The 19,430-nt window shown below is 41.3% G+C and overlaps 1 protein-coding gene across 7 annotated transcripts in view; it reads left to right on the top strand.

Moving 5' to 3' along the window:
• The window catches only part of TUT7 (terminal uridylyl transferase 7), a 61,394-nt gene extending 44,558 nt beyond the window's left edge, over nucleotides 1-16,836 (top strand). For 5 of the 7 annotated variants that reach the window (XM_086685127.1, XM_086685134.1, XM_086685128.1 and 2 more), the window contains exons 25-29: nucleotides 667-782; nucleotides 1,890-2,215; nucleotides 4,170-4,246; nucleotides 4,605-4,668; nucleotides 15,777-16,836. In XM_086685127.1, coding sequence (XP_086541253.1) covers nucleotides 667-782; nucleotides 1,890-2,215; nucleotides 4,170-4,246; nucleotides 4,605-4,668; nucleotides 15,777-15,844 — 651 coding nt within the window. In that variant the 3' untranslated portion in view covers nucleotides 15,845-16,836. The remainder of the gene's footprint in view (nucleotides 1-666; nucleotides 783-1,889; nucleotides 2,216-4,169; nucleotides 4,247-4,604; nucleotides 4,669-15,776) is intronic. The other 2 variants (XM_086685133.1, XM_086685131.1) reach the window with 2 other exon arrangements.
• Nucleotides 16,837-19,430: the final 2,594 nt, after the last annotated feature.

Below are 19,430 nucleotides of genomic sequence, written 5' to 3'. Positions count from 1 at the left end.
GCGTCTCGTTTTGGCTAGATATGCCATGGCTGCCCTCTACGCCAAGGCTTCTGAAACTTGATCCAGCAGATCTCCTTGGGGGTTTTGTCCTTGGGGATTCTAATCCAGGGGATTGGGGTAGGGCCCAAGACTTGGATTTCTTACAGGCTCTCAGGTGATGGCCGTGCTCCCTTCCGGTCCTCACCTTAATTTCAGTGGCAAGGAGGCTTCACTCCAGCCATTGTCTTCCCTTCCTTCTGATATGTTTCTCCAAAGCCACAACAAAACAAAGCAACAACACATGGCTCCTTTCTTTTGCTCTATGTAGTCTGTGTAATGCAAATCATAATCCTCAATTTTTTGGGGTCTAGCCTTTTCATTTTATGAGGAAGTGAAGCCTTCTTAGCTGGCCGCGGCTTCCCCTGCGTCCTGGGGAAGCTGACTCACGGGCATGTGTGATGCTCTCGTGTAGAAATGTCCTGGAAAAACAGGCTCCCTTTATGGTTAGGGTGAAACTGTGGGCCGCAGGATGAAAAGGAATAAACCAACATGAAATTTAGGTAAAACTGTCCCTAAGCAGTATAGTAATCGTTATTCAAAAGAAGTTTTCCGATCGATACCTGGTTAGTTGTTGTGTTTTGACCTCACATTAATCGTTCATAGTTTTCTATATGTATGTTCCGCTAGGAATACTTTTTTGATCCAGAAGTGCTAACTGAAGGAGAGCTGGCACCAAATGATAGATGTTGCCGAATTTGTGGGAAAATTGGACACTTCATGAAGGATTGTCCTATGAGGAGAAAGTAAGTCCGTGTTCAAAAGGGGTGGTTCTGTTTTACTTTCTTATTGTACCAATTTTTAAATGAGGTTCTGTTGTAACAGAAAATAAACTTGTGTTAAATCCAGCAGTTCTCAGATAAATGATTTTTTGCAATGAATATGAAGTGATTTAAAACACGCCTTTAAGCACGGATGACCAGAAGTCCCTCGAGTTTCCAGATAACAGTCTTCCAGGCCTGGTCCCCTTTCCTCATTTTGGTCACTGCCCCAGTTGTTACTCAGCCATTCGGTCACCGGCCTCTCCAACAGGGGTGAAAGAAGAGATGAGAAAAGTGAAATGAGTTCCTTCAGGACATCAGTGACACTTCCAGTATACAGGAACTGAGCTGTACTAGACTCGTCTACAGTTTATTGCCAGATAGGACCCTTCACTTGTATGCAGTTTAACCCTTAATAATTGCCGTGGCGAAGCCACTCAGTTTGGTCACCATGCTTCTGGTGATGTTTGCAGGAGGGTCGGGGAGGGGGGAGGTTTGGGTTGCTTGCTTGGGACGAACTGTTGTTTTGGGTGGTGTGGTCTTAGCTGGACAATACTCATTTAAAAAACATGCTACTTAAAATAAGGCACCATCTAGAATTTGAGGCTCTTATTTAGTAGTTTGGTTTTTTATTGAGATAATAGTCACTGATCACTGATACAACAAGAAAGAAATGTTTTTAACGTTTTAAGAACATAAATCTCCTAACCCTTGTTTCCTTGTGAACTGGAACTTCCATGGCTTAAATTTCTAGTGCCTAGTAAAGGATGGGCCGCAGAATTTCAAGAATTCACCCCAAGGAGAATTCGAGTTTCATCACATCCGTATCACAGTAGGGTACTAAACCAGGGAGTTCCACTAACTGCAAACCCTGGTTTTATGGCACTAGAGTAACTGTGAAAATCAAAAAGAAAACCTACACCATCACCCTGAGGTTGCTTCTTGATAGAGCAGACGGACTTACATTTGTTACATTCTTGTTTTTCCCTCTGACACTTTCTGTTTCTGGTCCTCTCCCAAACCTGGAGTGCTCTTAATATTTGGTCAGGTGTCTGTCTAGATTTTTCCTACTGGTGTTATATCATCTTCTAGAGTGAGGCGGCGGCGTGATCAGGAAGATACCCTGAACCAAAGATACCCTGAGAACAAAGAGAAGAGGAGCAGAGAGGACAAAGACATTCAGAACAAGCACACAGAGAGGGACGTGTTGACAAAAGAAGAGAAGCCCGTGCAGTGCACGCCTCAGAAAGCCAAGCCAGTGAGGACAGCTGTCGACCTGGGCAGAGAGAAAATCCTCAGGCCACCAGTGGAAAAATGGAAGAGGCAGGATGACAAAGACTTACGAGAAAAACGTTGTTTTATTTGTGGAAGAGAAGGGCACATTAAAAAGGAATGCCCGCAATTTAAAGGCTCTCCAGGTATGGATACCGGTCATACCTCGATGTTTGCCCTCGCATCTCAAGGGAAATCTCTCTTTTAAAGTCCTTTACTATTTTAGATATATTTATTTCTTTAACAAACCTACTTACTGAGGAAGATTTCGTTTTGAAGAAAGCGAACCCTCCCTCTCCTTTAACCCTGACCCTCTAGATGTCTTAAACTTATTCCCGGTTTCATTTAGAGGCTTATAAAAGTCATTTGGTTGACTTTTCTAAGATGATCAGTGAATGGAAAACCCAGTCATCCCCAGTGCCTAGAAACCCTAGCCTGAGTGACCAGAAAACATGCCGCCGCTTGAGCTTCACTTCTCAGTAGGTGCACTTTGGAAGTGATTGGCCATGGGGGAGGCACAGCAGAATCATGTCAGGACCCCAAGCGGTGGATAGCGAGCCACTTGTACTTCTCTTTACCTGTGTACATGCACATGCCTAGAAAAGGCACTGAAAGGAACTCTGTTACACGGCGACTGGTGGTTCTAACCGCGGAAGAGAGGAGGATGTGACTGTTTTAATACTTTCCTGCAGCAAGCAGAGTTATTCTTACGATGAGGAAAGATAGATGACCAGTCCATACTTGAAAATCATCCATACTTCTTGTCCCTTTGAGTTGTTGGATCTGCATTGACCCTTTCTATTAAATGGGTAAAGTGTCCACTTTGGGCATCTTTTTAACAGACTGTTAGCAGTGGGGGTACCTTCTGTGTACGTATAAAAAGTTAGGATTGACAGAGCGGTTTACACACCCTCACTTTGTTTTTCCGAACAAACCTGAGAGAGTGGATGGAATCTGATTGGCATAGAAGAGAAACCCGGGGAAGTCATTTTCTAAATTAAAGTAGTAACCTTTCATGTTTGTCCTCAATTGCATATGTGTATGGACAGTGGAAAAAAGTCAGCACTGCTGACAATTCCCTTAAAATACTCTACGGTCATTGTCCCTGGAACACTCGTACCTCTCTTCCGTTTTATTATATCATAGCAGCAACATAGTGTCTCTTTTTTTAAAGACAAGATTTTTAGAGCACTTATTTTTTTTTAAAGGAGCTTTATATGGAAAGTATATTTTTAAATTATTTAATTATTGGTTTTAAAATAGGACTTCAGTGTTTATGGAAGTTACAGCTTGCCCTGCTTCTATGGCACTCAGACAAATTTAAATTCAAACTCGTTGTGCCCTGACGTGCTACATAGACCAGATCTTTTATGATTATAAGAGTAAATCTATTTAAGAGAAATCAAAATAATAGCCATAGCTAACGTTCACTCAGTCGGGCACTATTTTAAGTACTTTACGCGGGCAGTCTCTTCTGATTTTCTCCCCAGCCCCATGAGATGCGGTATCGATAACCCCAGTTTACAGATGAGGAAACTGGAAACAGCATAGATAAGACGTAATGAAGTTCGACCAGTTATTTTTGTAGACCCTTCTGAAGAACGGGCGGTGTGTGTTTACTAGTAGCACGAAGCACATTATCATCATGCTCCTCTTGGCTACAACACAGAGGTGAAGGGATGCCCCTGCATCCCCCCAGCTTTGATGGGTTTCTTCCTCCCAGTTGGTAGCAAGTTCTACGTTGTCTACTAGTGAAGTTCTCCAGGTAGAGCGGTGCTTCTGGAAGGCTGCAGGGGCAGTAGCAGCAAGTCAAGGAGAGCCAGGGGGATCCCGGGGCAGGGATGGGTAGATAGGAAGGGGGGAGTGGGAGTAGAGAATGGGGCGTTTCCTCCAGCAGCAACTCAGAGTAAATCAGTTGCTTCTTCCTGTCCGAAAATTATGCTGCCCCCTCTCGTTTCTTCAAATACGTTATTTTGTCCACGCAGTATACTCAGTGGGAACTTCTGTCACATCCACAGAAAAATGTTCTGTGAAAGTTTGAAAACAGGGCTACTGCTTTCATTTTACAGTGAGAACAAAAAGTGCTAATTTTTCCCTCAGGTATGTCTAAATCAGATTGTGTGTTTGGATCCCCTCCTCCACCTAGTCCCTTGAGACCAACTGGCACATTTGCTCAGGTAAACCTAGCTCAGCCCTGAGCAGGAAGCCCTTGGCTCATCTGTCTGTCAGCACGCACTTCCCTAGTGCTAGTCCTCGGCGAGGTGCTGGGCGCCCCAGGCCCTGGCCTCTTCCTTCTGGCTAACGCTCCTGGCTCCTCCCTCAGCACCCCCGCGCCGCGTGTGGTGAGGCTTGCTGTGTGCCGGTGGCAGGGGCGCTTCCAGGGCTCCTGAGTCTCTGTCTTGCTTTTCAATTAACCTGCAGAGTTCTGCCTTCCACACGCCTAATTTCAGCCCTCTCTGGATATGGTTACGGTTTTAAGGCTGTTTCAGATGCTCTTCCTTTCGATTTTGTAAACCAGTCTATTTCATTTTTTAGGCAGTGCTTTTACATGAAGACAAAAAGAAACAAAAAACAACCATATTTTTGAGTCCCCAGTCAGGTATGTGGGTTTAAAAAACAAAAAAAACAAATGTGTGTTATTTTATTTATTGCATAGTTTACCACATGCCTTTTGAGATGCTTCCTTTGAGTATGTGGTTTTAACAGGGACTGGACGTCAGAATCACTTGGGGAACTTTTACAAATACAGCTGCCCTCCCCCCACCCTTCAGAGGTTAGGCTTGAGCCTGTGCTCTAAGGTGGTTCCTATATCATCCCTAAGTAAGAACCATAGCCTTTAATTATTTGTTCCTCTTCCACGCTTTTTGTTTCTGATTTGAAATTGCCACTGTCTTGTCAGCAGTATGTTCTCCTCATGCGACTATCTACCATACACAAAAGTAAGGAAAGAAAGAAATTGTTGGCCTGAACTCCTCTCTCTCTCTCTCTCTCTCTCTCACTCTCTCACTCTCTCTCTCTCTCTCTCTCTCTCCCTCTCCGCCCCCCTCCCTCTCCTTCTCTCGGCTGCATCATTTATTCATTCCTTCAACAAATAGTGATTAAGCCACCACCCCCCTACCGCCCAGCCTCTAAGCACAGAATATGGGCCTCAACACTGACGATACAGCAGTGGACCAGCCCCTTCTCTCATTTACTCCACATCCTTGTCAGAAGAGAGGTGTAAATATTCCCTATGGCAACAGGTGCTAAGAAACACAAAGCAGGGAAGGGGAAGGGAATGCTGGATAGGACTGTGGCGTCTCTGATGAAGTAACATTTACACAAAGAAATAAAAAGAGGGGCAAGTTAGGGGAAGTTGGAGTTAGACTGTTACCACAGAACGAAAACCACATTGTCCCCCCGTGTCACTGAGTGACGTGAGCAGGGAGGGGTGGTAGGCGAGGTCAGGGTAGATGGATCTGGATCATGAGGTGCCTTGAGCGCTGGCAGGGATGGCTTTCTTTCTCTCCATGAGATGGACAGCTTTTGGAGGCTTTGGAGCACAGGCGGTATTGTGGGAATTCTGATGGCAAAGGTTCCCGTTGTAAAAGTCTGCTGGGCAGAGGTGAGGGTGGCAACAGAGCCACGAGGAGGCTCCTGCTGGAGCTTAGGGGAGAGCCGGCACTGGCTCACACTCAGGTGGAAGCAGCAGGGGACTCGAGGACTGGTCACGCTCTGGATATTCTGAAGGTGGTGCCAACATGGTCTGTTGCTGGGTCGGATGATTGCGTAGGACAGAATGCACCCGAGATGACACTACGATTTTTGGCCTGAGCAACTAGAAGACCAGAAGTGGGACTTCCTGTGCAGAGAAAGGGGAAGAACAGATTTGGGCACAAAGAGTCCAGCCTTAGCCATGTAAATTTGGCCGCTGGGTGTTTGAGTAGAGATGCCAGGTAGCCAATGAGATGTATGAGCTGGGCGTTCAGAGCAGAGGCCTAGGCTGAAGATAGAGACTTGAGTATTGTCAGGGCAGAGATAGTATTTGAAGGCCTGGGTAGGAGTGGGATCGCCTCCAAGGTAAACACAGAACAAAAAGAGAAAAGCATTTAGAGGCTCAAAATAAACAAAGGAGACTGACAGAAGACGGTCAGTGAGGGAACAAGTGAGCCGGCTCCTGGAGTCCAGTGGAAAAGGGGCCTCAGAGAAGGGCTTGGCCATGTGTGGGTGCTGCTGCTGGGAAGTCTGGGGCGGTGTAGACTGATCAGTAAGCATTGCATGTGGCAGTGCAGAAGTCACCAGTGAGTCGGAAAAGAGCCCTGCCTCTGGAGTGGAGAGGACAAAAACCTGATTGCAGGGATTTCTGGTGAGAAGCGCTGGAACCAGTCTGGGCAACCAGACCTCCCAGCATCCTTTCCGGCCTGCCAGGCCTGTGGACCAGATGCTCCAAGGACAGCAAGATCAGGAGGCTCTGAAGGCCCTTCTGGTGTTCAAGTATGCTTTTGATCCTGAAAGGGAAGGGGAGAAATTGAGGGGGGTGGGAGGAAAAACAAAGTAACTTTAATATACTGAGACACTTTTTTAGCTTTTTTTAGTAAGAAGGGATGAAACTTTAAACTTGATACAAATATTCTGAGTTCTGGCCTGAAGACCCACCCTCTTAGTAACTTTGCCGTGTGTGTGTGTGTGTGTGTGTGTGTGTGTGTGTGTGTCAATAAAGTAGGTTTAAAGAAGGGAAATTGTATAAGCAAATAGAGCACGTGTAGTCTTTTTAACTTGATTATATAGTTTCTGAAATTTTAAAACTTCATTGATATAACGACATTTTTGTATGTAGTGTAAAGCAACTCAACATTTTATGCTCAGTCCGTATATGTTGTATGTGTAATGTGGGCACACTGTTTTTAGATTGGAGAGTGGCTGTGTTAGTTAGAATGTGAAGAGACAAGCTGTCTCTACCGTCACTGAGAAATAGCGCTCCCGATTCTGGGGCAGCCTTCTGAGCCCCCGCGGTAGAGAGAGTGCCTCCCTGCGCTCACCCACCCAGCCTGAAATAAGCTGGGGCGCAGTGACCCCACCCTGGGAAAGCAAAGAGAGTTCCAGACAAGGAGTGTTTGGTTGTCTCTACTTGGAATGTTGTTAACAAGAGAAAAATAAATGGAATAATGAAATTATTTAGCTACTTCCATTTCTGTCAGGATGGAGATGAAGTATCTCAAGTATATACAATAATAGGATTAGGCATTTCTTTTTATGCCATGTGAATTTTAGGGGTTTTTTTTTTTTTTTTGGTCTGTTTTGTGTAATGATTGTAGAAAACATGTGAAGTGACCTCAAATCTCTTTACGATTACAATTTAAGAGGAATGGGTGTTAGGTTGGTACAGAGGTCAGGTGATTCAAAGAGAAAGAACCAGAAATCTTGAGAGAATTACTCCCCTTACCTAAAAAGGGAATGGTGTGCGAAAAGGTAAAGGACTCAGGAGGCTCTATGAGAAAACGCAGGAGCAGCTGTTTCCAGGGAAGATGTAATTGTTCTCAGTGGAATGCATGGATGTAAAACCAAGAAGAGTTCTAGTGGGAAACCTCCAAAATCAAACAGAAGTGAAATGGGAACGGGGCCCTGTCGTGAGCCAATTTGATGGACAGTGAGAGCAACCACGAAGGACAGAGGAGGAGGGTGACAAGCAGCCTCTGAAAGCCAGATGTGGGAAACAGACCCACTGCCGTTTGTGGGATCACTTCCCATAGATCCTGCGAGAGTTTAAGGGTCACAGAGTTACCGTATGTAAACAAGCCAAAAGAATGTTGTTTTTACGAGATTCAGCCTTGAACAGATACTTCCAGAACATTACACATAGGAAAAATACCGATCCTTGCTTCATCAAGATGCTCCTTTTGCTAAGGTCAGGGTGTTGAAGAACATCACCTCTACAGGCAGATTGCAGGGTGTGATTTCTAGCTCTGTGATCTTGAAAAACCTGCTTAGCCTCTACTTGACTCAGTTTCCTCATCTGTTACAAGGGGATAATCATCCCTGAGTTGTAGGGATGTTGAGAAATCCATGTGAAAGCACTTAGGACAGCACCTGTGTGTAGCAAGCAGCGCAGAAGTTTGTAGGGATGGTGATTGCATCAGTGCTCCTACACTGCATCCGTCAGCATAGCTCCTGCTGAAGGTTTTTACACATCTTGAATGTAGAAGTTTATTCTGATTTTATAAATTGTTTGTAAGTGGGGGAAGAATACAGATGTTGGACATCCGGACATATACCTGGAAATGGCATTACCAATTGACAATAAGGATTACTGTAATTATCTTCTGCATAAGACTTGCATATTTATAAACATTTTGAGCAACTGTAAAACTTAAAACTTGCATTTGCTACAGAAGAAAAATTATTACAATAAATATGTCTACTTCATACCAGAAAAAAAAAAGAAAACATTAATGGGTGGTTAAAATCGATCTTAATTGAACTCTTCAAGTAAGTATATGATAGCTATTAAGACTTGTCAAATTAACCCACAGTGTATTTACCCAAATTATCTATATTATAAATCTGAAATATGTCTCGACTGTAAGTAGTATTAAATTTCCCCAGAGCTGCTCTTTTCCACAGTGCTGAATGTGTGGTGCACGGGTAGCCCCCCAGCGAGCTGCTGGTAGGACAGCCCCTGTTCTCTCCTATTAGCCTTATTGGCCGTAGGCAAGAGCCCGGCTTCTCTGGGCTCCAGACGTCTCATCTACCAGTGCTGACGGCACCATTTAGCCCATCAGACCCTGAGATTCAAACACCCAGCCCATAATAAGCACTCGGCCAAGTTCTCTTTCCTGACTTTCCATTCCTTTCTACTAGGCTGTATAGAATTCTTAACTCCCAAATGGGAAGAGCGGTGGATAGACAGTTCGGTGAATTCCCGTGTTCTTCACTGTGACTCCCCCCGCCTCACACACACAGCTGCCACAATGCCTTAGATGTCCCGTGAGTCTTGTTGATAAGAGGTGTACACATTTTGAAAGAACAAGGAAAACTAAGTGGGAGAATGGTCAAGAATATGAGCTTTCAGGTCAGACATACTTGAGTTTGAAGTACAGCCCAACCATTTGCTGGCTTACTGAACCTCTGTGCCTCAGTTTCCTTATTCATAAATTGGGGCTAACACCTCACAGGGCAATTGTAAGGATTAATTTCATCTACAGAAAGCCCTTCACACAGCATCTGGCACATATTATCCCTCAAGTTATCACTGCCTTGTTACTGTTGTAAACAAAACCTGCCCCACTGTTACTTACCTCTTCTAACTTAGAGGACAAATGTATAATGGAAGTTTTTAACAAAAAAACAGGAGTACGTGGAGGTTGTAGAACCATAGCCATCAACTGATTTTTATGCTTAAGTAAATTACTCTGGTTTACATGTAACAATTTATTCAGTATGAGAATCTCAAAAAACTAACATTTTTCTACCTTAATCCTCCCCTATTTTGCAAAGAAAATTACATTTCAACAAAAAGAAACTACATCTGTCTCTTCATTTATTCCATTTTAATCTCATGGTTTGAAATCTTAAAAACTGGAGATGTTGTAAGAGATTGGTGGTATCTTTTCTCCCTCATAATGATGTATATATACTAGTATAACTTTTTTCCTTGACCAGAATTTAAAAGCCTACTGAAAAAAAAAAGGGGGGTCTTTATGATAAGGGCACCTGGCTGGCTCAGTCAGTAGAGCATGTGACTCTCGATCTCAGAGTTGTAAGTTCAAGTCCCAAGTTGGGTGTAGAGATTACTTAAAAACAAAATCTCTTAAAAAATATAATAACAGAAGTACCTTTGTAAACAATATGGGGAGACCTTATTATTGAGTACAGATCATTCTTTTTGATACCCTTTTTGATATTCCAGTATGTGAATATGCCATTATTTATTTAATCATTCCTTATTAATGGACTAGCTATTTTCAAATATTTGGTATGTCAGTGTCTTCCAGGACTTTTTTTGCTTTCATATTCTTCCCCCAAAATGGAGAAAACCCATACATCTCATATATTTTTAAATTGATATCTATATTTTTCATTAGAATTGCAAAGTATATAACGCCCGGGGTCTTTTAAAATAAATATTGACGTTTTAAAGTAAAACTTCTCAATTAGCCTTAAATATTTCAGATGAAATTAATATGCTTTTTCATATGAGCTACTATTCATTTACAGCTGTTTAACAGGCAGAAATTTTATATCATTTTACTTTCCTCCTTGAATTCCTTTGTTTTACTTCCATCTTAAGGTGGTATATTTTTATCATATATATTTCAAGCATTTTAGGAGCACCCAGGTGACTCAGTCGGTAGAGCATGCAACTCTTGATCTCAGGGTTATAAGTTCAAGCCCCATGTTGAATATAGAGATTCCTTAAAAATAAAATTTTAAGGGGCGCCTGGGTGGCTCCGTCATTTAAGCCTCTGACCTCTCAGCCTAGGTCATGATCTGCGGTTCATGAGTTCAAGACCCACATCATGCTTCTCTGCTGTCAGCGCATAGCCTGCTTCAGATCCTCTGTCCCCCTTTGTCTCTGCCACACTCTCTCTCAAAAATAATAAATAAACGTAAAAAAAATTTTTTTATTAAAATCCTAGAAAAAAAGATTAAAATTCAAGCATTTTATTAATCAGCCTATCCTACTTATCTGTAACAAAAATATTTATACATACATTGGATCGTTATGATCTTTGTCAAAGTATGAAAATTTCTAAATTGAGTTTTGCATTAGAATATAATTGATCAAATGTTAACAAATTTTCATTAAAAATGACCTTTTTATGGGTGAAAAAACTGTGGGGTTTTTTTGTTTTGTTTTTTTTTGCACAAGTCAGAGATGGGGCAGAGAGAGAGAATTTTAAGCAGGCTCCATGCTCTGTGTGGAGCCCGACACAGGGCTTGATCCCATGACTGTGAGATCATGACCTGAGCTGAAATCAAGAGTCGGATGCTCAACTAACTGAGCCACTCAGGCGCCCCCCAAAATTTTTACATTCACATACCAAATGTGATGGCCATTCAGTGAGATAGATGGGATTTCTCCATGCATTCATGTATTGTTGGGTCAATACTGCTTATTGCAGGAATGAAACGATGTTCCTTAACCATTTTTTTTTTCCTGAATCTTTTGTTTTTATAGTTGGCAACCGTCGAGAAACCTCAGTAGTTTCTATGATAGGATACTAAAAATAACAGATACTTTTTCAGGGAATGGAAGATGTTTTACAACAGTGCCACTCAGTTATTGTCATTTCTTTTTAACTAAATGCCCAAAAATTACATAGTAATGTATCATCAGGAAGTAATTTCTGATGATCATAGCTATCAATGTAATTTTTATGAAAGCTAAAAATTTGGGGTTTTTATTAGAAGCATTCACACTGACCACAGATACCAGCATTTCAGCACCCCAGATCCACATACCACATTAATATTTGGATGAGTAGGAGACATGCCACTCTTTTTTAAAGTAGGAGAAGAACTGTGAATGAAAGACAGGTGTGCCTCCTGAGAACCAGCCCAGAGCCTTGGAACACTGCCGTCAAGTCCCCTCAAGCTCCCTGCCCTCTTGTCCTGTTCCATTGGCTCAGTAATACACGTGCCCGAGTTTCAAGACCACTGTTTATATAAAACTCTATCAGGCACATTTGCCTAGTTACTTCCTCAGGATAAATTCCTAGTCAGAAGAGCGATAGGTTAAAAAGTATGCACGTTTTCACAGTGATGCCAGCAATGCCAAAACGGGATTATTGACAATCCCGGGGAGTCCCTGACAGCCTGTTTCCCCTACCCTCACGTCATGGCAACAGCCCCTTTTGCCAATTGGCTTGTATCCTCCATTGAAGGCTCATATTTTTCATGTTTTCATTTGTATTTCTTCATGTTTCTGTCTCTGTGTTTTTCAATTAGGGTATTCATCTTTGTTTTTTAGCTCTTTCCACATAGAAAGCCATACATGTTTTGTCACATGTTCTGTCCTTCACCGCTACCATCCCAGTTTATTATTCTTTCAGCCTCATTTATGATTCGTTTTGCCACGTAGTCACTTGCTTGTTTGGTTTAGTAGTTTCATCTAGCCAACTTTTAGGTCCTTTCAAGTCATGCTTATAGTTTTGTAAATTTCTTGTTCTTGCCCCTCATTACATGAAAGTTCATCCACGTTTTATTTCTAGTGGTTTTACGTTTTTACATGCACATTTTTTATAGGAAATTTCTTCAGGTTCCAGGAGATTTATTTTTATATATAGGGGATGTAGTAATAAGACTGTTAGTACTATTCTTAGAAAAGAGCAGTTTGTGAACATTTTGGAGAAAATGTAAAGATACAGATATAAGCCATCTATTAGAGAATGGACTTAATTTTTTTCACATTTTCTTTTCAATCTTTTTTTAATAAAAGATCATTAAGATGGTACAAGTCCCCTTTGACTACCATCCCATACCCACTTCATGCATCGTGTCCCCTCCACCCCAGAGGCATCTGTTATGCATTCAGATGTTCTTCCAGTTCTTTTCTAAACTTGCATATGTAGCCTTTAACGAATGTGTCCTTGGTGATTTTTTTAATTTAAATGATGTATTATACTGTGTAATAAGAATGTTCTACAACCTGCTTTTTCATATCTATTTAATGAAGTAATTTTGAAATATATATTGCTATTTATACATTTAGTTTTATTTTTCTTCCAGTATTCCATGTATGAATACAGAATATTTTATACATTACCTAGCACATGAGCATTTATTTTTTTGCATTTGTTTTTTTGTTACTATAAACAGTGCTGTAGTGAACATTCTTTTCTGAGTCTCCTTGAGCATATATGAGCGATTCTATAGTTTTTATACCTAGAAGTCAAACTGTTGAGTCATTAACATATGTGCATTTTCAGTTTAGTTAGATATGGTCAACTATTGGTTGAAATAATTGCCACTCCCACCAGCAACCCTGATAGGTGAAAAATACTTTGGTGGTGTTCTCATGTATATTTTCTAGACTGTGGTGATGTTTTTGTTTATTAAGCAGTTGGAGTTATTCTTCTGTGAATTGCCTGTTCATATCATTAGCCCATCTTACTTGTTTGCTGACCAGTTGGAGTTCTTCTGTGAAGTCTGTGTTCCTATCATTTGCCCATTTTCCTGTTGCATTATTGTTTCCTTATTAATTTGTAAGTGTTCTTCATTTATTCTGAATACTACTCCTTTATTATATACATTCTATGTATCTTCCTCTAGTATATCTTGTCTTTCTACTTGGGTCTGTTGCCATTCCAGAGTTTTAAATTTTAAGATAATCAAATGATTGACTTTACATGATTAGTTTTCATGGTCATGTGGCTCAGTGATTTTAGGGTCATCTTTAAGAAATTCTTCCTCTGGCACCTGGGTGGCTCAGTCAGTTAAGCGTCCAACTTTGCCTCAGGTCATGATCTCACGGTTCATGGGTTCCAGCGCCTAGAGCCTGCTTCGGATTCTGTGTCTCCCTCTCTCTCTGCTCCTTCCTTCCCTGCTCGTGTTCTGTCTCTCAAAAATAAACATTAAAAAACTTTTTTTTCAAGAAATTCTTCTCTTATAAGATACCCATCTATATTTTCTTCCAATACCTTTAAAACTTTATTTTTTCTGTTTAGATCTTTAACCCATCTGGATTGTACGTACAGTATGAGGTGTAGTGATATAAACTTTTTGTCCCTTGAATGAAAAGTCGATCCTAGATACTTTGGGCGGTTCAGAATATCAAAGATTTGTTGCCTGTAGATACTCTAGGGTATAAATACCACAGGAGAATGCTTTGCTTCTTCCTGATAGCACTCATTTTTCACTATGAGTTGATCATCTAGATGCTATACTTTGAAAAGTTTGCTTCTGTGGGGCATAAATTTCTATTTGCATACTTAATATGTTTACCTTAGAAAATGTAGATAGTTAAGCAAAATAAAGAAAAAAGAGCCATTTATACCTAATTCTAGAGCATAACTACTATTTAGGTTTTGGAAGTAAAGTCTTCCCATCTTTTTCTATCAATGCACTAATAATGGCTAACATTTATTGAGTACTTTCTGTGTACCAGGTACTGTTTAGTTGTTTTATCTGTATTAATTGATCTATTCTTCACAATAATCCCAATGCAGATAGGTGTAAGGGCCCACATTTTACAGATAAGGAAAATGAGGCACCAAACATGATTGATGGGATTTTTCATTTGTTTTTAATTTTTCATGTTCACGAAAATACTATTCATGTGGTTTTTTAACTTTTTATGTTATTAATTATCCTATGCATACCTCATATTCCATTAGCCATATCACAAGTTTTGGACATTTAAGTTATTTGCATACTTAAGTTATTATTAGGTTTCTATGACTATTCATTTAGCAAAATTCCTAACCACCTCTCTGTCCTTCTGATCTTCCTTCAATTTGGTGATCAAAAATTATTTTAATTTGCATTTCTTTGATCACCCAATGATACTGAATGTTTGTTATATATACTCCTGCTTTTTTTTTCCTCTTCCCAAAATTGCTTTTCATTTTCCCAGCTGTATGTTGGTGTTCATCTTTTCCCTATTGACTTGTAAATTCTTTAGTAGTAAGCATAGCAAGCCTTTTTCATTGGTAAAGCTTAGGAAACTTCCCCACCCCAAAATTATATAAATATTCACTACTTCTTACACTTTGACTCTCTTCTATTTAATTCTCAAATTTAATTCATTTGGAATTGTGTGGAGAGGAAGGATATGTTGTAAGAAAGATACCTAAGCCCCCTTTCTCCCAAAATACTTATTTGACACAGTACCAGTTATTGAACAATCCATACTTTACCTCATTGGTTAAAAATGCAACCCTTGGGGCGCCTGGGTGGCTCAGTCGGTTAAGCGTCCAACTTCAGCTCAGGTCACGATCTCACGGTCCATGAGTTCGAGCCCCGCGTCGGGCTCTGGGCTGATGGCTCAGAGCCTGGAGCCTGCTTCCGATTCTGTGTCTCCCTCTCTCTCTGCCCCTCCCCCGTTCATGCTCTCTCTCTGTCTCATAAATAAACGTTAAAAAAAAAAAATGCAACCCTTGGCATATACTACTTTCTTGTATGTAATCACTTAAGAATTTTCAGTTTTCTTGTTTTATTGATCTATTTGTTTATGCTCCAGAACAAGACTTATTAACTGTTCTGTAGTATGATTTTAATTAGTAATCTACATTTCTGTCCTCCTGTAAATATAATAAATGTTCTTTTTTCCTTTTTACATCCGTAAGTTATTGCTAGAATGTGACCATCCACAGGTTCATATCCACAAAGTAGTGATGCAAGATATTTATTTCTAACCAAAGAGTTTTTTGCAATCTGTTCTGTGTGGTTGTAAACGAAGACACTGATCTATGCAAAGCAGGGGTTTTGAAAAGTCCACTGACCTTCTACACCAATATGGACGTAATGAACACGCCACTGTATTAGAATGATGTCACTCTAGCAACTTGCCTGCCTTTAGAAAGAATTTTGACTAGGTGTGTGTTTAATTGATCATGTTCCATACGTGCCCTTTTTTTACCTAGCCCTACTCGCTCAATCCAAAACAAGTGACCAATGCCAGTGTGAAAAGTTTCTGTAAATAATGAATAATAAGAAGTAATCTTATGGCTTTTGTGATAAAGTGAGGCTTGTTTTATTTATGTTGGGTTTTTTTTTCCCCCCCTCTAGGTAGCCTTTCCAGTAAATATATGACTCAGGGAAAAGCCTCAGCGAAGAGGACCCAGCAGGAATCATGAGGGAAGGAAAATGCAGCACTCTAAATGGCCACTCAGGCGGGCCCATTCTCTTTGAAATTAGGTTCATTTCACAGGACACAGCAGTGTAGATCAGGCTTCTACTTAACACTCTAGGGAAATGTCAGATTTTTTTTTTTTAACTTAATGAAATTGTTAATGAGGAAAAAAAATTAATAGAGTCTTAACCTACGACAAATCCCCATAGATATAAGGATTTTAAGAGAAAGCCATGACGTATGTATTTAAGCCAGGTTTTATTTTTTTTTTAAGCCAGGTTTAAAAAAAAAAAAAAAAGCATAATTGTGGGCCAGTATTCAGTGAATACAATTTCATGGTTTTTAATTCTTTCAGAGCACACTAAAACTGGTGTGCTGATAAACCCCTAGTAAATTACCCCTTTTTTTCCATCTATAAATCCCTTTTTTGTTTTGAAGAGGGGAGATTATATTTATTGTTGTTTACTGAATCCTTGTGTGAAAGCATATCAAATATGTGTGAACCGCTACTACTGTATTTACTACGATTTACAAGCCGATTTCATTGATATTTGTAGAAGTGATGACGCGAACACGCGTACATATTTGTGTGAGCCTTCCGGGGTATGCAGCGCCACTGAGGGGCTTTGGTTTTTTTCCCCCTCTCTAATTTTAAGTTGACATAAAATTACTATGCTCCTACAAATGAAGTAAGGGAAACGAATAGTCCTGTTTGCTGCTAAAAACATTTTCAAAGGAAAAACGACAAAATATAGAAGTGCTTTTTACTTTTTATGATACTCTGAAATTAGGGTGGAGAACTTTTAAAACTCCCTGAAGATGAAAGAGGCCATCTCTGCCAATCACAAGTTTGGTTGGTGTCATTTTGGGGTCTGACTGGAGCCCTCCTGGAACTGTTTCTCTAACTCCACAAGCCCTTCCAGAAGTAGTACGTGGCCAGAACTATGCCTCGGTTTATTTATCATTTTGAAATAAAATCAGACTTTCAACCTGTAATTTTATCCACATTCCTTTCTAGCGAGAGTCCTAATGTCGTGAGGAAACCAGATGGAGGGAGGGCAGTACAGAACTGCTCCTCTTCATCTGGCGCCCCCTCTCCTTGTGCTCATGCCAGCTGCTGGTCATCGGCCCCACTGTGCGCCAAGCTCTGGGAATGCGCAGAGGAGAGGCACAGACTTGGGGGGATGGAAACAGAGAAGGACGGAGAGGGTGTTTGCTGGGCAAGCGTTCCCAGGTAGGAGAGGGCTCGGAAAATAAGACATCTGTGAGCCCTTCTTTTCACCTACCGGAAGACATATTCCAGTTAAGGAAGAATCCTATCGCGAGGAACTACAGAATCTGGGCAAGTTGTGCTAGGATCAGCGATCGTTCCTTACTCAGCTTTAACGAACCCAAACTCCTGAAGTAAAGCATGAATTATGTACCCCGGGGCCGAAGCTGCTCCCCGTGACTTTCCTCAGCTGCTCCTCTTCTGATTTCTCTTGCCTTCAACTTGAAAGTGAGCTTGACCGGGCACACACTTCTCGTCACACTTTCTTTGGAAAGCTTAGTGATGCGGTCTTCTGGCCTGATAGCAGAAATCAGAGACCGGCCAAATTTTTGTTTCCTGGTAGGTTTTATTTTTCTGCTTGGATGCTCCAGTGTTTGTTTATCCCTATAAGTTTTGTGTCAGTGACTTTTGTCTGAAACCAAAGCAAATCCCATGTATCTCTAGCCCAGTTTGGTTTTTTGGTTGTTGGGTTTTTTCCATCTTGGGAACGTGTGTTCTTAATTTTTTTTTTTTTCTCAAAAACGCTTTTGTCTTCTTTTCAGTATTCCTCTTTCTCCATGCTAGGAACACTTTTCAAATTTAATCTCCACATGAGTGACTGGATTTTTGGTGTCATTCTGCTGTTTGCTGTTTCTCATGTGGATTTTGTCATTTCATTTATAATTGTCTTCAGCTTATTTCAGCCACCTTCCCTTTCCTCTCAATTTTAATTATCTTCCTCTTTATGGAAACCATGTTTTCTTATACCTTTTTAAGAATGTTAAAAAGCTTCCTACATTTTATTCTAATTCCTGTGCTAGATTTCAGTCCCTCACACTGGATCGACGGGACAGTGACCAGTGTTTACCAGCCCTGGAGAATGGATGACCCTAGGTTCTTTGCTCCCTTGGCATGGGCCTGGTCACAGCCCCTTCTCAGCACCCCAACCAGGGGACAGCCGCATCTGCCCCACGCTGAGGCCAGCCCCTGGGGCGCAGTTACCGTTGAGGCACAGCTGGCCTGTCTCTCAGCCTTCTCTCCACGAAGGCTCCACTAGCCCACTTCTCCTTTCCTCCGCCTCTCGGGAACAAACAGGAAGATGAAATCTATTCTTCCAGCCCCAGTCTACATGTTTTAATCCCTTGCTCAGCGCGTACATATCAACAGGGTGCGCACTTTCTGAGATGTTACTAAAATGTTCTGACATGACTTCAGTATACTTTTCATTTTCAAATGTGTTTCACAAATGGTTTTATTTAAAAAAAAAAAAGTTCCTGAGTGGAAAAAATCCTGGGTAGGAAGGTCAAAAGGGTTCGTAGTGTTACAGGCAAAAAAAAAAAAAGAAATTTGTTGACAAGAAAATAGAATTCAACAAAACTCCGATAAAACCATGAAGATGCGCTCAGTACTTTTTTGTTTGAAAGCAGGTGTGTTTACACAGCAGCCGTCAAGAATTTAGCGCATTTTACGGGGTGGAATTCTAGACTTAATTAGGGTCTGGCTCTGCCAGTTTTCCAGCAGACTGTGGCAATCCCCGTAGCCTCTCTCTGCGCAGTTCAGTTTCCTTGCCTGCAAAATGGAAAGCATATCTGCCCTTTCACAGAGCAGTGATGCTCAAGGGAGGTCTTACGAGGAAAACACTTTAACCTTCTAGAACCCTGAAACTAAGGGCCAAAGTGCACAGTGTTAAACATTTCCCTATTTTAAGTTCTCCCTATTGGTGGGAATCTAAATGTGGTTCCAGCTTGCCAACTCCTTCAGCAGTTAACTACGGCCGCCTCCTGACTCCCCAGGGCAGCTGCTGCCCTGAGATAAGGGCGCTCACATATTTCTTATACAGTCGTGAAAGCTTTCTTCTAACGCCAGTTTAGCTCAGCCACCTACACCAGTTTCAAATAACAGTAGGTATGCCTGACCCACGAACAAGTAGATTATGGGACTTACCACTCACATGCAAAACAGCCAGCGAAGTTAAAACAAAACTGAGTAGTGAGTATTAAATAGATGAACGAATCAAGCATACATGGGATCTTGAATCAGAACATTTAGAACTAGATTTTAAAAATACTTTCTGGCACACTCTACTAAAAGGCCAGAGTTTATGTATCATTTTTAAGCTAGCTATGCCAATACACCTGCCTAAGGGGCGCCTGGGTGGCGCAGTCGGTTAAGCGTCCGACTTCAGCCAGGTCACGATCTCGCGATCCGTGAGTTAGAGCCCCGCGTCAGGCTCTGGGCTGATGGCTCAGAGCCTGGAGCCTGTTTCCGATTCTGTGTCTCCCTCTCTCTCTGCCCCTCCCCCGTTCATGCTCTGTCTCTCTCTGTCCCAAAAATAAATAAA

Source organism: Puma concolor, chromosome D4, assembly GCF_028749965.1.
Source record: "Puma concolor isolate L17-30 chromosome D4, mPumCon1.1.hap2, whole genome shotgun sequence".
Taxonomy (NCBI): Eukaryota; Metazoa; Chordata; class Mammalia; order Carnivora; family Felidae; genus Puma; species Puma concolor.
This window is presented reverse-complemented; position numbering and strand designations above follow the sequence as displayed.